At 38.0% G+C, this 16,329-nt stretch overlaps 1 protein-coding gene across 2 annotated transcripts in view; it reads right to left on the bottom strand.

Moving 5' to 3' along the window:
* Positions 1–16,329, bottom strand: part of LOC126253309 (calcium-transporting ATPase type 2C member 1) — a 75,025-nt gene that overhangs the window by 8,798 nt on the left and 49,898 nt on the right. For both annotated transcript variants that reach the window (XM_049954541.1, XM_049954540.1), the window contains exons 12-19: positions 12,830–12,934; positions 12,572–12,728; positions 11,134–11,304; positions 9,175–9,323; positions 8,924–9,090; positions 4,565–4,750; positions 4,261–4,408; positions 4,062–4,157 (exon numbers count right to left, since the gene is read on the bottom strand). In XM_049954541.1, the coding sequence (XP_049810498.1) occupies positions 4,062–4,157; positions 4,261–4,408; positions 4,565–4,750; positions 8,924–9,090; positions 9,175–9,323; positions 11,134–11,304; positions 12,572–12,728; positions 12,830–12,934 (1,179 nt within the window). The remainder of the gene's footprint in view (positions 1–4,061; positions 4,158–4,260; positions 4,409–4,564; positions 4,751–8,923; positions 9,091–9,174; positions 9,324–11,133; positions 11,305–12,571; positions 12,729–12,829; positions 12,935–16,329) is intronic.

Genomic DNA, 16,329 nt, shown 5'->3' on the forward strand with positions numbered 1-16,329 from the left:
AGAAAAAAAAAAGATCACACATCAACAAAGTAACACTAAAAAAATACTTGCAACAAACAGAAACTAATGATTATTTCCTCGTGTGCTTGCACTTCCACATTTTTACATTAACCTGGGGATAAGTGTACATTTTATTATGGAATATCATTTAATCAATGTGCTGCATTAGAATAAGTGACTTGATGATATACAGTACTGAGGTGAGGTATGAAACAGTATATATGGTTTGTATAGCATGATGTGAAGCTGATATGATGTACAATTAACTTTGACTGTAGTGATTACACTTGGTTTTTGTAGATACTGTATTATAAATGTGTTGTTAGGTCACCAAAAATTTCATTACACATCATTTACTGTCTTCTCTATACCTACAAACACCAGTGTCATGACTGCTGCTATGACCCTCCTGTCCATGGCCCCTATATAAGAGGAGCACGATGCAAAACTCACATTCTTCAATTTTCACATAAATTCAGACAGGGACACCATATTTTTTAGAATGCTGAATGGCACCAATATGACATTCTTTAGTTCAATGATATGACAAAATGCACACTATCATTTTTCGTTAAACATAGGATATTGTGAAGTTACATGACTGGTAAGTTGCTGAGGACTCTAGCAGTGAAAGACATTTTCTGGAGTTGGATCTGCTTTCCTTAAGATATATGATTGTTTTATCCGACTAATAGTTTCAAAGGGAAACGTGTAATTTTATTTTACTCCAAATAAGTCACATTCATTTAGTTCACACTGAAAGTCCTGGTAGAGAGAGGCAACCATGACATAATATAGTATAGTATAAATGACTTTAAAAATGCTTGTTTTTATCTGAAAAAAATTCTCATAGCTGTTTTTGCAGGTTTCTTTTTCTTTTTTTCTTAAATTTCCACATTCACAACATGTTTTGGACCCAGCCCATCATCTGGTGACCTGTCAGCACTTAAAATTTGGGATTACAATTACAATTTACGTTAATTTCTTCCATCTGAGCATTTCTTCACATTAACTATTCTTCACTCTGTTTTAGTTTCCAACACCTGTCATTGTCTTACCCGTCTATTTTTCACTGTCCCTGTCCCACCTCTGTTACATACAATGCACTTAGCTTTTCACATTTACGAACTCATGTGTGATGTTTAAGCATGATCTCTGTCTTGCATATTACCCTATCTTCCACCTTTAAGCTCTCATGTTTTCAAATCACATCTGATGCAATCCCCAACAATCAGTCTTTTCTTCTCATCCCATGTGGTAAGTCTCCCCTGACCTGAGTTCCCGAGTTCTACCCCTTTTCCTAGACCTCTCCAGTCCTTTTCCTTGACCCCTCTTCCCTTCCCTTCAATCCTTCAGCTTGAAGAAGGAGCCACAGGCTCCAAAAGCTTGCCTAATTACAAACCTATTTTATGTGTGTGTTCCGCCACCACTTGGTGACTAGATTTTTTTTATCTATCCAATTAAAAATAATACATATAATAATATAGCATATAATAAATACAAATAATACATATAATAAACAATATATAATACAAATAATAAACATCCCAATAATGCAAATGCAAATACACACAATTGCAAGGCTCACAAACATACAAAAATAATTTTAAAAAATCGAAGATGTCAAAATAGGCAAAAATGTGCATAATACATGCAATTATATAAGCTTAAGAGGGTAAACGCTGCACATCAAGAAATGCATTTGGTATATCAGGTGCAATAACTTCCCACTTGCAAAGACAGAAACCAACTGTACCAGAGCCAGAGCTGCAGTTAATGCACACTGTGGCCAATGTAGGGCACCTTGCGCTAGCACAATGCCAGGCGCCCAAATTTTTATTGCTGGCACATCACCAGACCATGGGCTGAGCCAGAAACATGTTCCGAATGTGGAAATAAAAAAAATAAAAAACAGCTACGAGATATTTGCAGCAACCAACAAGCATTTTTAGAGTCACTTTTGTCACTGATTCATTTCAGAAGAGGGCAAGAAGAATTAAAGACAGGAAATGAAACAGCTTGACTGTAGAGCAAGGGCAATCTCTTCAGCCAGGACAATGCAGCTGTACAGAAATACCTTTCTGTATGTATATGTACTCTATAACTACAAAGAAGGATTTGTCTCAAAGCTAGGAAAGTTCTAAGTGTTATTTATGTGCCTCCAACAATTTAGGGCATTAACTATTTGTTACCAATAACCTTAAGTCCTCAAATTATTTATATTCCACCAAGGACTTTGTTATCATATTAATAATGTAAACTATATCTAAAAACAAAGATGATGTGACTTACCATACGAAAGCGCTGGCAGGTCGATAGACACACAAACAAACACAATCATACACACAAAATTCTAGCTTTCGCAACAAACTGTTGCTTTATCAGGAAAGAGGGAAGGAGAGGGAAAGACGAAAGGATGTGGGTTTTAAGGGAGCCAGTCCGGAATCCCTGAACCATTACACCAACAACCTGAAAACAGCTTTCACATCCCGCAATTACCCTCCCGACCTGGTACAGAAGCAAATAACCAGAGCCACTTCCTCATCCCCTCAAACCCAGAACCTCCCACAGAAGAACCACAAAAGTGCCCCACTTGTGACAGGATACTTTCCGGGACTGGACCAGACTCTGAATGTGGCTCTCCCACAGGGATACGACTTCCTCAAATCTTGCCCTGAAATGAGATCCATCCTTCATGAAATCCTCCCCACTCCACCAAGAGTGTCTTTCCGCCGTCCACCTAACCTTCGTAACCTCTTAGTTCATCCCCATGAAATCCCCAAACCACCTTCCCTACCCTCTGGCTCCTACCTTTGTAACCGCCCCCGGTGTAAAACCTGTCCCATGCACCCTCTCACCACCACCTACTCCAGTCCTGTAAGCCGGAAGGTGTACACGATCAAAGGCAGAGCCACGTGTGAAAGCACCCACGTGATTTACCAACTGACCTGCCTACACTGTGAAGCTTTCTATGTGGGAATAACCAGCAACAAACTGTCCATTCGCATGAATGGACACAGGCAGACAGTGTTTGTTGGTAATGAGGATCACCCTGTGGCTAAACATGCCTTGGTGCACGGCCAGCACATCTTGGCACAGTGTTACACCGTCCGGGTTATCTGGATACTTCCCACTAACACCAACCTGTCAGAACTCCGGAGATGGGAACTTTCCCTTCAGTATATCCTCTCTTCTCGTCATCCGCCAGGCCTCAACCTCCGCTAATTTCAAGTTGCCGCCACTCATACCTCACCTTTCAACAACATCTTTGCCTCTGTACTTCTGCCTCGACTGACATCTCTGCCGAATCTCTTTGCCTTTACAAATGTCTGCTTGTGTCTGTGTATGTGTGGTTGGATATGGGTGTGTGTGTGTGTGTGTGTGTGTGCGCGCGAGTGTATACCTGTCCTTTTTCCCCCCTAAGGTAAGTCTTTCCGCTCCCGGGATTGGAATGACTCCTTACCCTCTCCCTTAAAACCCACATCCTTTAATCTTTCCCTCTCCTTCCCTCTTTCTTGATGAAGCAACAGTTTGTTGTGAAAGCTAGAATTTTGTGTGTATGATTGTGTTTGTTTGTGTGTCTATCAACCTGCCAGCGCTTTTGTATGGTAAGTCACATCATCTTTGTTTTTAGATATATTATTCCTACGTGGAATGTTTTCCTCTATTATATTCATATCATTTATTTGAACCTAATAATGTAAACTATTTTATTTATGCTTTTCAGTCAGTAAATTGAGTAAGAAAATATGAAGTATAGACAATTAGTTTATTACATCAGACTTCAAAAGAAACTAGCTAAGAAAAAAAATTTTCTGATCTTTGAATTAATTCTGCAGCAGTAACAGAGTACTAAAAACAAAACTAAACTAAAATCTTTTACACTGAAATAATAGTGACTCTTAAGGAGAGAGACAGAAACAGAAAGAGAGAGGGAAACAGAAAGAGAGAGAGAGAGTGAGAGAGAGATTTAATTAAAAATACATGAATCTTAAGACTGAACAATAAAATTAAATCTTTTTTTTTCCTATGAAACTAAATTTATAAAATGAAATACAGACCTGTGACCGGCAGCTAAGGGCATTGAACATGTCGAAGAATACAAAACATGTGAATGTCATTGTTGTGTCCCTTGGTGTTATAACATTATCGCTCATCTGTAAAAGTAGGAGATGTGTTAGTCCAGAGGGAAATAGTGCAACACAAGACAAACTCTTATCACCAGAGAACTGAAAATTACTAGGAACATTTTCACGGTACCTCTCTCTTGAAAACCCATAAGGTTCCAGCTATAATTATAAGAGCTGACAACAGCACATTCAGTATAAGTGATTTCGTGATCATTGGCTCCTTAACATTTCTAGGTTTTTGTTTGGTGACATCCTTGTCTACTGGTTCAACGCCAAGACTAGGAGAAAAACAGTTCGTTAGTAGCCACCACTGAAGGAAATAATGTAATAAGAAGCAGCTCATTAAATTAATAATATGTCTATTCCTTATATTAGCTATAAAAAAAGAGTTAACTAGTTTTTGTTGGAAAATTGCTAGATAAGTAGCAACTAACCTCTGAGCTGGTGGGCCATCCATAATAATATTAATCCACAGAATCTGCATTGCATTTAAGGGATTTGGTATTCCCATCAAAGTTGAAAGTGCTATAAGTGAAAGAGCTGCTATACTTGTACTCAGTTGAAATCTGACAAAATTTCTGATGTTGTAGAATATACCCTTCCCTTCTTCAATTGAAGATCTGAAAGTTGAGGAAAAAATCATATTTTTTAATACTTATATGAGTTTAAGGCAATGTAAAACAAAATATGAAATAACTGCTCTCTAGGTGAATGAATTCACTACAACAAAGGAAAATCTATCATCAATCCAAATGTTGGTTTAAACACAACAATGTTTTACTACAATTTTAGTAACAATTCTAGTTCAGTGTATCTGGAAAGGTGCATTCAATAATTATGGAAAATTGTAAGTTGGTGTCTTAAAAATTTTCCAAGGTATTGGTTCACAAATTTCGATAATTTAACATTGGCAGAATAGGACATACAATGTCCCCTGAAAAACTTTTTCGTTCTATTTGTGTGACTATCAACATCTCAACTATAAGGACATTACTCCTCCCATTACTTTTATTCCACTTTATATCACATCCACTGTCTCTTCAAAAACTTTAATCTCAACAGGATGTAGCCATTTCATATTTATTTGTCAAAACTACAGTTTTCACATGTATCAAAATCCACAGCTGGACATGTTGATGGATATCCTCCTTCCACAGTGAGTTTTGACTTTGCAGCAAAGTATGTGCCAGTTTGGAACTTCCTAGCACATCAAAACTCTGTGCTGAATCAGGATTCAAACCTGAGAGTTTTTTATATCATGAGTAAGCACCCGACTGATCGAGCCAGCAAAGCACCACTTCAAGCCCACCCTCAAAGCTTTATTTCTACCAGTACCCCATTTCCTATTTTTTAAACTTTGCAGAATTTCCCCTACAGACCTTGCAGGAAGGTCCTATAAGGAAGGATGCTGTGTAGAGATGGCTTAGTCAAAACTTAAGGGACTGTTTTCAGAATAAATTTTCATTCTGGAGTGAACTGCGCACCGATATGAAACTTCCTGGCAAATGTGAGCTGTGTGCTGGATCAGGACCCTAACCTGGAACCTTTGAGAAGTTTGGAAGGCAGATGAAGAGGTATCAGCACATGTAAGCTGTGAGGCCAGGTCATGTGTCGTGCTTGGATAACTCCATTGGTAGACCACTTGCCCACAGATGGCATAGGTCCTAGGTTTGATTCTTGGTCCAGCAAACAGTTTTAATCAGCCAGGATATTTCAGAATCACACTTGCCTCATTTTCACACAACCACACCAAAAGCAAAAAGTTCAATGTACTGGAAAGTACAAATGACTGATAATAGAACTCAGTAATTTATATAAACAAAATAAGTTTAGAACTCATCACATATAATACCACACATCACAAACACCCATTTTAGAGCAATAAATGAATAATAACAATCAATTGTAAAAAAAAGATTTTCAGATGAGTAAAGGGCCAAGATGGTTTTAAGAGAAGCATTCTATATTAAGGGGATACGGAATCGGATTTTGGGTTAAAAAATCGAATTTTTTTTATTGGCGTATTATATTCTGCCATGTTTCCTCTTTAAAATGACGTATCATACATAGCTCTACTACAATTATAACTATTTTATTTTTATATATTTGTGAGATCGGGTATTGCGCTTTAGTTATACACGTCTCTCGTGGCTGACCATGAACTTTTTGGCAGTACCTTTAAAGTGACATGAATTCAAATATCCCGGTTTCCAGCGACTATTTATACACTAGTTGCCCGAAAATGTTTCTCTCTGGTTTCCTCAAGTTACTCTTTGACTTTGTGGCGGGACTGTTTTGTAAACAGTGTGATATAAGAAAGTAGTTGTTGTTGAGTTATTTCGTATTTAGTGCTTCATTTTTCGCAGTGAAAATGCCTAGAGCTAAAGCAAAAGTATTTAAAAAGCGTGTGAACTGGCAAAAGAAAAGAAATAATGATTCATTAGCAAAGCAAAGCAGTTCATCATCATCACTGTTGGAAAATGTGAATCCACTTATTACTGATTTGCCGAACGAACTTACACCAAATGAAAACAGTGCTTCTCATAAAAAACTAAGAGATTTGGAAGAGAAATATAATTTACTTGATAGAAGGAATGAAGTTTTTGAACTCATTGATACGAATATATTGTGTGAAGCTCTTGAAAACAGTTTGTGCTGCAAAAAATGTCATGGAAACGTTTCTCTGAAAGTAGAATCCCATGTTGGCCTGGCTGCCCAGTTTAATTTAATATGCAGTGTTTGTAAATACAGCTGTAAGTTTCCAAGTTCGGTTTCAGTAACTGTAAATAATGGATACAAGAAAACTGAACTTTATAGTGTAAATATTAGGTTAGTTTATGGATTGCGAGCAATTGGTAAGGGCAAAGCAGCTGGTGATATGCTATGTGGTGTTCTAAATCTTCCAAGTGCACCTTCAAAGTTTGAAGCTTACAATTATGTACTAGGATCTGCAGTTGAAGATGTAGCACAGAAGTCAATGCAGGTTGCTGTGGAAGAAGCAGTGGAAGAAAATGACGGCAGTCGTGACCTCACAGTGGCGTTTGATGGCACGTGGCAGAAAAGGGGCCACACCTCCAACAATGGTGTTGTAACAGCAACTAGTGTTGATACTGGCAAGGTTATTGATGTTGCAATAATGTCTAAATACTGTAGGTGCACAGGCAGGCTGAAAAATGAACACAGTGATGACTGTATTGCTAATTATTATGGTAGTAGTGGTGGCATGGAGGTTGCTGGGGTGAAGAAAATTTTTCATCGCTCTTCACAGTGGTATAATGTTCGCTATGTCAAATATCTGGGAGATGGTGACTCTAAAGCATTCAAAGAAGTTTTGGAAAGCAAACCATATGGGAACAGTGTAAATATAAGCAAACTTGAATGTATAGGACATGTGCAGAAGAGAATGGGTGCCAGGCTGAGAAGGTTAAAATCAGTTATGAAAGGGAAAAAACTAGATGATGGGAAAACCTTGGATGGCAGAGGAAGATTGACTGATTCCATAATAGACCACATTCAGAACTGCTATGGCCTTGCAATCAGGCAAAATACAGGCAATCTTGAAGAAATGAGGAGAGCTATATGGGCTTTATATTTCCACACCGCATCCACGGATGAGCATCCACAACATGGTTTGTGCCCCAAAGGTGAAAACAGCTGGTGTAAATACAATAGGGGACTAACAACAGGAGAGAAATACATTCACCACCACAGTCTACCATCAGCCATCATGGCAGAAATAAAGCCCATTTTCAGAGATCTGGCTGACAGAAGTCTTCTGATGAAATGTCTTCACGGAAAAACGCAGAACCCCAACGAGTGCTTGAATAGTGTGATATGGCATCGTCTCCCAAAAACAGTGTTTGTCGGAATTAATACACTACATTTTGGTGTGTATGATGCTGTGGCAACCTTCAATCTTGGAAATATAACTAAATGCCAGGTCCTTCAAAAGTTGGGTATGTGTGTTGGTTCCCGTACGGTACGTGCTATGTTCTTTTTAGATCAGCACAGACTAAGGCATGCTGATAATATAATCAAGACATTAGTGAAAAAAGCAAGACAGGTGCAGAGGGGTGCCAAAAGAAGACTTGAAGATGATTATGAAGACTGTGAAGGGGGTATTAGCTACGGATCAGGAATATTTTAATCTTCTTTCTCCGTTTCCCGTAAGTTTACTTTTTACTTCATCTAGGAACATTATCTCAGGTACTGGTCAACCTAGAAGTCTGAAATTTTTATGACGTAGTGACATAGGTCCCTATTACATACTGAAACAACGATTTTTTAATTACTTGATTTACAAAAGACTTAGGGGTGATAGTCTAGTAAAAAGCGATGGAATAAATTTACTTAAAAATAAATGTACAGTATCTCTGTAAGAAAACACTTTGACAATAAACTGTTGTTTCAGTATTGTTGTAACATATGAATGCACATACAGTAAAATTTTTACCTCTCTGTCTCCAGTAGTTTGTGAGAAAATGTTCCCTATAGTAGGCATATATTAACATTGCGGGGATACGTGATTCCGTATCCCCTTAAAGGGCACCTCTGCCCCAAGCATATTACATCCATTTTCTTATATTAGAAATATTCACACAAAAGAAAATACCACTGATCATGTGAAACCACTTTTCTACCACCCCTGAGTAAAACTTTACTAAGAGCAACATGGCCCATGGTCTTTCCAGATAAATCTCATTTTCTGTACATCATTAAAGTACTATTTCCATAAAAATATGTTCACAAGGAAATTACTTATCCTTGTTTTTAATACACATAATGCTACTTACATAATGGTGTGAAAATCATCATCAACAAGAATCATGTCTGCTGCTTCTTTGCACACATCAGTCCCATTCTTTCCCATTGCAATTCCAATGTCAGCTTTCTTCAGAGCTACGCCATCATTTACTCCATCTCCTGTCATTCCAACAATCATGCCATTCCTCTGAAACGCCTGATCACAAACAACATAAAATGATAAAGCTTGCAGTTCCTGCAGAAATAAATAATGTGAGAAATATTGCACAATCTGAATTACCTTAACTATACATAGTTTGTGGCGTGGAGTGACTCTGTAAAACACGCTAACACTGTTCACTATCTGTTCCAGCTGATGATCAGTCATTGAATCTATCTGATCTCCAGACAGAACCTGGCTGTGGATAGTATCTAGACCAATCATTGAAGCTGCAAACAAAGAATTAAATCTTATTCCAGAAAACAGTTACACAATTTACCAGCTAGAGAGATACTGTTCAATATTTGCAAATATAAGCATTTAGATGTTAAAACTGAGGATTTACCACACCACACAAACTTAATTGGATCTATTTCTAATCTCTTTTATGAATGTTTCTGTCACAATGTTCTATAAATTATTCTATAGAAGGTGCTACTGAAACATGAAGAGATCTCTAGAAAGAATCTGTATAACTGTGAACATCTCTCTAAACAACACTAGCTTGTGAATATCAAGGCAGCACAGAAGGAAGGTGTTAATATTGCAATGTGGCAATCTTTGCTGGAATAGGCTTGGTCATTACTGACATGTGCTTAAGAACAGTTCATCAGATGATGATTTGACCATGTTCCTCCTAAATGTGAGCCCTGTGCTTTAACTACTGTGTTACATTCTTCAGTAGTTCATATTCAAGCATAGGGTTTATGAACATAATCACTAATTACCTGTTTAAGCCTATTATCAGACTACAAACACTTTGAAAAAACAAAGGAGACTAAGACAAAGGATATTAAAATACGCAAATGGTGTACAACAAGCTGTCCATGAGTGGAGATGTATGGATACAAAAAACTGAGTCTAATGACAATTTTATGAAAAGGATAGATTACTGCTCACCATATAGTGGAGGTGCTTAGTCACAGATAGGGACAACAAAAAGACTGTCAAATAAGTAAGCTTTCAGTCAAAAATGACTACATCAGAATTAGACAAAACACACACACACACACACACACACACACACACACACACACACACACACACACACACACAGTCTCTGGCAGCGAGTGACGTAAGACACAAAATCTGTTGGCAACCAGAGACTGGTAATCTCTCTCTCTCTCTCTCTCTCTCTCTGTCTCTGTCTCTATGTGTGTGTGTGTGTGTGTGTGTGTGTGTGTGTGTGTGTGTGTGTGTGTAAGACTAAGTTTCAACCCAGTGATTTTATTTCACAACTCATGTCTCATCCATCTTAACAGTTTGATTGGATTCTTTTTAAAATGATCACAACACAGCTCATAAATGTGTTATTGCAATTGTTTTTGGTAAACATTCCGCAAATGAGGCACTCCTCTCAGAGACAATTATTTACATGATGCTGAACAAATTCATCTCCTGACATGTACATGCCATCAGCTATTTCATCATTAAAATTCCACTTCACTACTGTGCAATTCATCAATAATTTCCTTTGTGGTTGCAGTTTTGGTATGTCCTTAATGAGGATCATCTGCAAGTATGGCATGCTTGAAGAGTGCCAGACATTTCTTGGTCATTGAAAAAGAAGGAAAGCACTTCTGATAAATATTCACCATGTTTGAATTGAATTCCATGGTGACAAACTATCTGAAATGAAAATTCTATGACAGGTTGGTATTCCAGTCAGTCTTTGTGAATGAAACACATGATTTATCTACTTTAAAAATCCACATAAAGTATTTGTCAGTTCCAGTTGACACTTATATTTTGGGCAACATATATCAATATAACAAAGTGTCACTGATTTCAGCATCATCTCTGAGACAGAGCAAGAACATTTTCCTCACATACTGATCTGTTATGAGTTTAGCCTTTAGCTTTTTAAATAATTTAAGTCATTTAACAGAAGATATGGAATTATTTAAATTATGAGCCTTTGGATAAACACTGCACCTAGAATTACATGACTGAAAGCTGTAATTTTTGGGGCAGTGAAAGTAAAATAATTAAAACAATGTAAGATAACTTTAAATACTTCTTGCTAGAACAGTTTCTTACCTATAGCAGTTGCAGTTTCCTGTGCATCTCCTGTTACTAGTGTTACTTTCACACCAGACTGCACTAGTGTTTGTATTGATTCTCGTACAAATGGTCTGGGTGGATCACAGATGCCCACTAGGCCAGTGTACACCAGATCTTGAAGTGAACTGCCTCTTGCCATTCCCATCACTGGGAAAAATTCAGAATGATATCATTAAATTAACACAAAGAGTTATCACAAAAATATTGCACAAAACATTTATTTTAGCAACTAAACAGTTATCTGAAACAATATTTATAAGCACATAACTGTCAAAGGTCATTACAATACAGTTACTCTCAGCCACATTAGAAATGCACCTTACTTTAACGAGAATGAAAATGGAACAGCAGATAAACTTTAAGTCAATCTACATTGAGGTCATTAGAGATAGAGCACAATTTCAATTACAGTTATGAAAAGAATTTAGCAGTTAATTTATGAAAGGCCTCGTTCTGACATACAATGATATTTTCTCAGAATCACTGTAATTTGGTGAAAACATGACAAAATTTTGTACACACTGCATTTGTTTATAAAACAAATTATTTTGAACAGAAGAGGAGAATTTACTTGTGGTTCACTGAAACAGAAATAATGGAACAGTGCTATTAGATACAGAACTTTTCTTATTATCAAGTTGTATCCCTAGTCTTCTGAACTCTTAAGAAAGAACAAGATGGGAAGCAAGGAGGAGGATGTGGTACACACACGGCAGAAGCAAGTTCTGTATTGGGAGTTAGAGAAGCAGTAAGAAAATAATCTTAACTAACAAGTTACTGCATCATAAAATCTTAAAGTGAAACAGTTATCCACTGAGAAAGGATATTAACAGACTAAATGTAAACAGTTTCCAAGGAGACAAGACGATGAAGGGGGGCAATGGCATTTTTCCAAAAAGTACAAATAAAGTGAGCTCACATGCATGAACGAAGAACCATGAAAACAAATCTCTAGGCATGAGCAGACAAAATGATATTTTAAGATTGGGACTGAGACAGAAAAAGAAGGGGCAAAAAGCTAAGAATTCAGCTTAATAATATACTCCGAGCATACAGCAGTTCCACAAGACAGAGATTCCTGTTTACAGAGTTCAGACGGGAAATGAAACTGTTAACTGTCAACTCTTAAACTTTTTTCTGCTGCTGTGCAACAAAAGCACAAAAATCACTCATTGTGTATGTGACTTACATCTGTTGTTGCAAATATTACATGCAGCTTTTTATATGAAATGCACAAAAATAATTTCTGTGGTGAAAAATATTGCAAGATACAGAAACATACTATTATAAAAATTGTTTGCTTTTTCCTTAAGTATTCTCCACAGTCCTCTCAGTCATCACCTGCATTCAATGTATTCAAAATAATTCTCTGTTAATCCATAAGGCACTCCAAGCCACATCCAGTAAACCTTACCTCTGAGACCCTTTCTGCCAATCTCATATGCTTCAGCAAGATATTCCTGCTCTTTCTTGGCATTAAGGGGTTGTACTGTACCATTTATTAAGTATTTTGTACATTGCTGAAGAACTTTCTCAAGAGCTCCTTTCACAAAGTATGTCTCCTCTTTATTCTGAAAAGGTAAGCACAGTTAGTCATTGTAGACCTTATTTCTCACATTAAACACACATGAAAATCACTACTGAATATCACAAAATAATTTCTTGCACTTACATCACCATATTTAGGCACACATTTCACAGCCATCATCTTCTGTTCAGAACTGAATGGGTACTCTTGGAGTCTAACATATTTGTCTGCCACTCCATACATCCCATGCTGCAAGGTAAAACAGAAAAGACATTTTTAATAAACACTCCTCAAAGTGAAACCTATTCATTCTGTGATTAGTAAAGTAGAACACAGCACACAGAAAAACTAATATACTCAAGAATGAAGACACCATAATTCCGCACATTCCATTGCAACAGTACAACATTCAACTTACTTGTTTACATTGTTGAGAGAAAACTTTACTAAAAATTAACAAATAGAAGGTAGTGATGTGGAGTCACAGATAGGCACAACAAAAAGCCTGTCACAATTAATGCTTTCGGCCATTGACCTTCGTCAAAACACACACACACACACACACACACACACACACACACACACACACACACACACACAACTGCAGTCTCAGGCAACTGAAACCACACTGCAAGCAGCAGCACCAGTGCACAATAGGAGTGGCGACTGGGTGGGTGTAAGGAGGAGGCCAGGGTTAGGGAGGGGAAGGGAAGGGATAATAAAGTGGGAGTGACAGACACTGAAGTGCTGCAGGTTAGATGGAGGGCAGGGTAGAGGTGGTGAGGGGGGTGGAAACAGCGGAAAAGGAGATAAATAAAAAGACTAGGTGTGGTGGTGGAATGACAGCTGTGTAATGCTGGAATGGGAACAGGGAAGGGGTTGGATGGGTGAGGACAGTGACTAACGAAGGTTGAGGCCAGGAGGGTTACGGGAATGTTGGATGTATTGCAGGGGACGTTCCCACCTTGCAATACAGAAAAGCTGAAGGATATCATGTTGGCAGCATATTCAGCAACAGGGTGGTCCACTTTTTTTCTTGGCCACAGTTTGTCGGTGGCCATTCATGTGGACAGGCAGTTTGCTGGTTGTCATGCCTACACAGAATGTAGCACAGTGGTTGCAGCTTAGCTTGTAGACCACATGACTGGTTTCATAGGTAGCCTGCCTTTGATGGGATATGTGATATTAGTGTCTGGGACTGGAGTAGGTGGTGGTGGTGGTGGTGGGAGGATGTATGGGATAGATCATGCATCTAGGTCTAGGTGTAAGGATGGACGAGTATATTGTGTAGGTTCGGTGGACAGTGGAATACCACTGTGGGAGGGATGGGGAAGGATAGTGGGCAGGACATTTCTCATTTCAGGGCATGACAAGAGGTAATCAAAACCCTGGCAGAGAATGTAATTCAGTTGCTCCAGTCTTGGGTAGTACTGAGTCACAAGTGGAATGCTCCTCTGTGGCTGGATGGTGGGAGTTTGGGAGGTGGTGGGAGACAGGGGAGATGGCACGACGATCAACAAGCTTTGCAGTACAAAGTTTTAAAATTCCAAATTCCCAGTCAAATGATAGTAATTCTGGAAGGGCACTTGACCAGAAAAAATTTTATTCCATATTTCCAGAGCCGATAGGTAATTGTGAACTGTGCATTTTCACTTCCATTTTCCATGTTTTGTCCAGGTTCAATGGCCGCTCTTTGACCTATACTGCTGTCATCCATGACTTTGTTGAGGCTCGCGGGCCACAGGAAATGACCTGTGGGATAGTAGAGTTCACTATCGAAAGTGGTTTTTGCTTCTCTGACCTGTTCATGTTCACTACAAGCAAGAGCATTACTACATCTTTGCTATGATTTCCAAACAACGTTTTTTATCTTTAAAAAATAAATGTGTGGTCAAGATTATAAGCTTGTAGAAAAGGAAGTTTTGTCAGTACTGCACAAGTCACATGGTTTGCAACTTGCCAGCAGGCTTTCTAGGTCATTTTTCCATGCCAAACAATGTCATCAGAACTTGTGCTTTCTCCACAGTCATCTTAAAAATGATTCAGTCTTTTCTCATAGTTTGCAAGCAACTTGCTTACTAGAGGTACCATTTATGCTAGAAGATTAACAGCGAATGACTCCTGCCTTTTCCTTAATAATATAGCCCCTCACAGGGATATTTTGTCCTTGACATTGACTCTCCTTGCAGATGGGAGTCCACTTCATCCCTCCATGTGATATATTTCCAGCAATCCATAGTTTCTGCTTCAGGATTATTGAAGTGAGGATTGTGGAAACTCAAAAGATTTTACTACGCTATTTTTGTTTCACACCAGTTTCCAAGACCCCAATATTCTCCTCATTTTGTGTGAGAATCAATTTTTATAACTGGTCTATATATTGCAGTACATTACACATTGTTGAGAAAGCAGAAGACTGTCATGCAGAACTGAAAGATGACAAGAATGACAAAACAATTCAAATTACCAAGTACTGACAGCCACTAACTTCAAACTATAGTGTGTATGTAGAGAGTCTGTTATCCGACATACACAATTTCTTTGATTTATTGATGTTTAATCAAGAGAATGAACAACTATTTTGCTTTATCAAGAAATTTGATTTATTGCTAAGGTTCGAATTAACAAGAGTCTACCAAATTTTGCTTAATTTCAGTTACATGATAAATCAGATGAATCTAATGACTAAGTTCGACTAAATACTTAGGGATTACAACTACAGATAACTTACATTGGAGCGATCACACAGATAAAGTTGTGGATAAAGCAAACCAAAGACTACAACAACAGGTCTATTAAAGAATGTGCTTACACTACATTTGTATGTCCTCTTCTGGAGTGCTGTTGTGTGGTGTGGGATCCACATGAGCAAGGATTGACAGAGAACATTGAAAAAATTCAAAGAAAGGCAGCTCATTTCACACTATTGCAAAATAGGGGAGAGAGCACCACAGAAATGGTACATGAATCTGGGTGGAAATCACTAAACCAAAGGCATTTTTTGTTGCAGTAGAATGTTCTCATCAAACTTCGATTACCAGCTTCCTTCTCAGAGTGTGAAAATATTTTGTTCAAGAGTGATCATTATAATAAAATACCCAACACAGAAAACATAAAACAAATCAAACACTACGAAAGAGGCGACTGCTATTTTTTGGACACTAATACGGAAGGAACAGCAACAGGTTCACCAAACAGATTTTTAAATATCTTTGGGGCAAGAAGTCAACTGTAGCCTGGATTCAAGAAGTTAGGAAAGATTTGCAAAGAAACAACATAAGTGAAAAAGATGCAACGGAAAGAGGGATTTTCAAGAGGAAAGTGTTAAAAATGGAAGACTTGCAAGGCAAGAGGAAGAAGGCAGGTTCAAAATGATCCGAGGAGAGAAAAAGGATACATAGTGAAAATATGAAAGAATACTGGAGGAAAAAGAAATAACAACAAAGAAGAAAGCATTGAAATTGGTGTGTGTGGTCCTTAGATGACCCACACGAAGAAAGAAAGAAGAAGAAAATACGATAAATCAGAGCTTGCACAGAAAGATTTAAGTGTTCATTTTTCCCACACACAGAGAATGGAATGGTAGAGATATATCTCTACATCTACATCTACATCCATACTCCGCAAGCCACCTGGCGGTGTGT

This window comes from Schistocerca nitens, chromosome 4, assembly GCF_023898315.1.
Source record: "Schistocerca nitens isolate TAMUIC-IGC-003100 chromosome 4, iqSchNite1.1, whole genome shotgun sequence".
NCBI lineage: Eukaryota > Metazoa > Arthropoda > Insecta > Orthoptera > Acrididae > Schistocerca > Schistocerca nitens.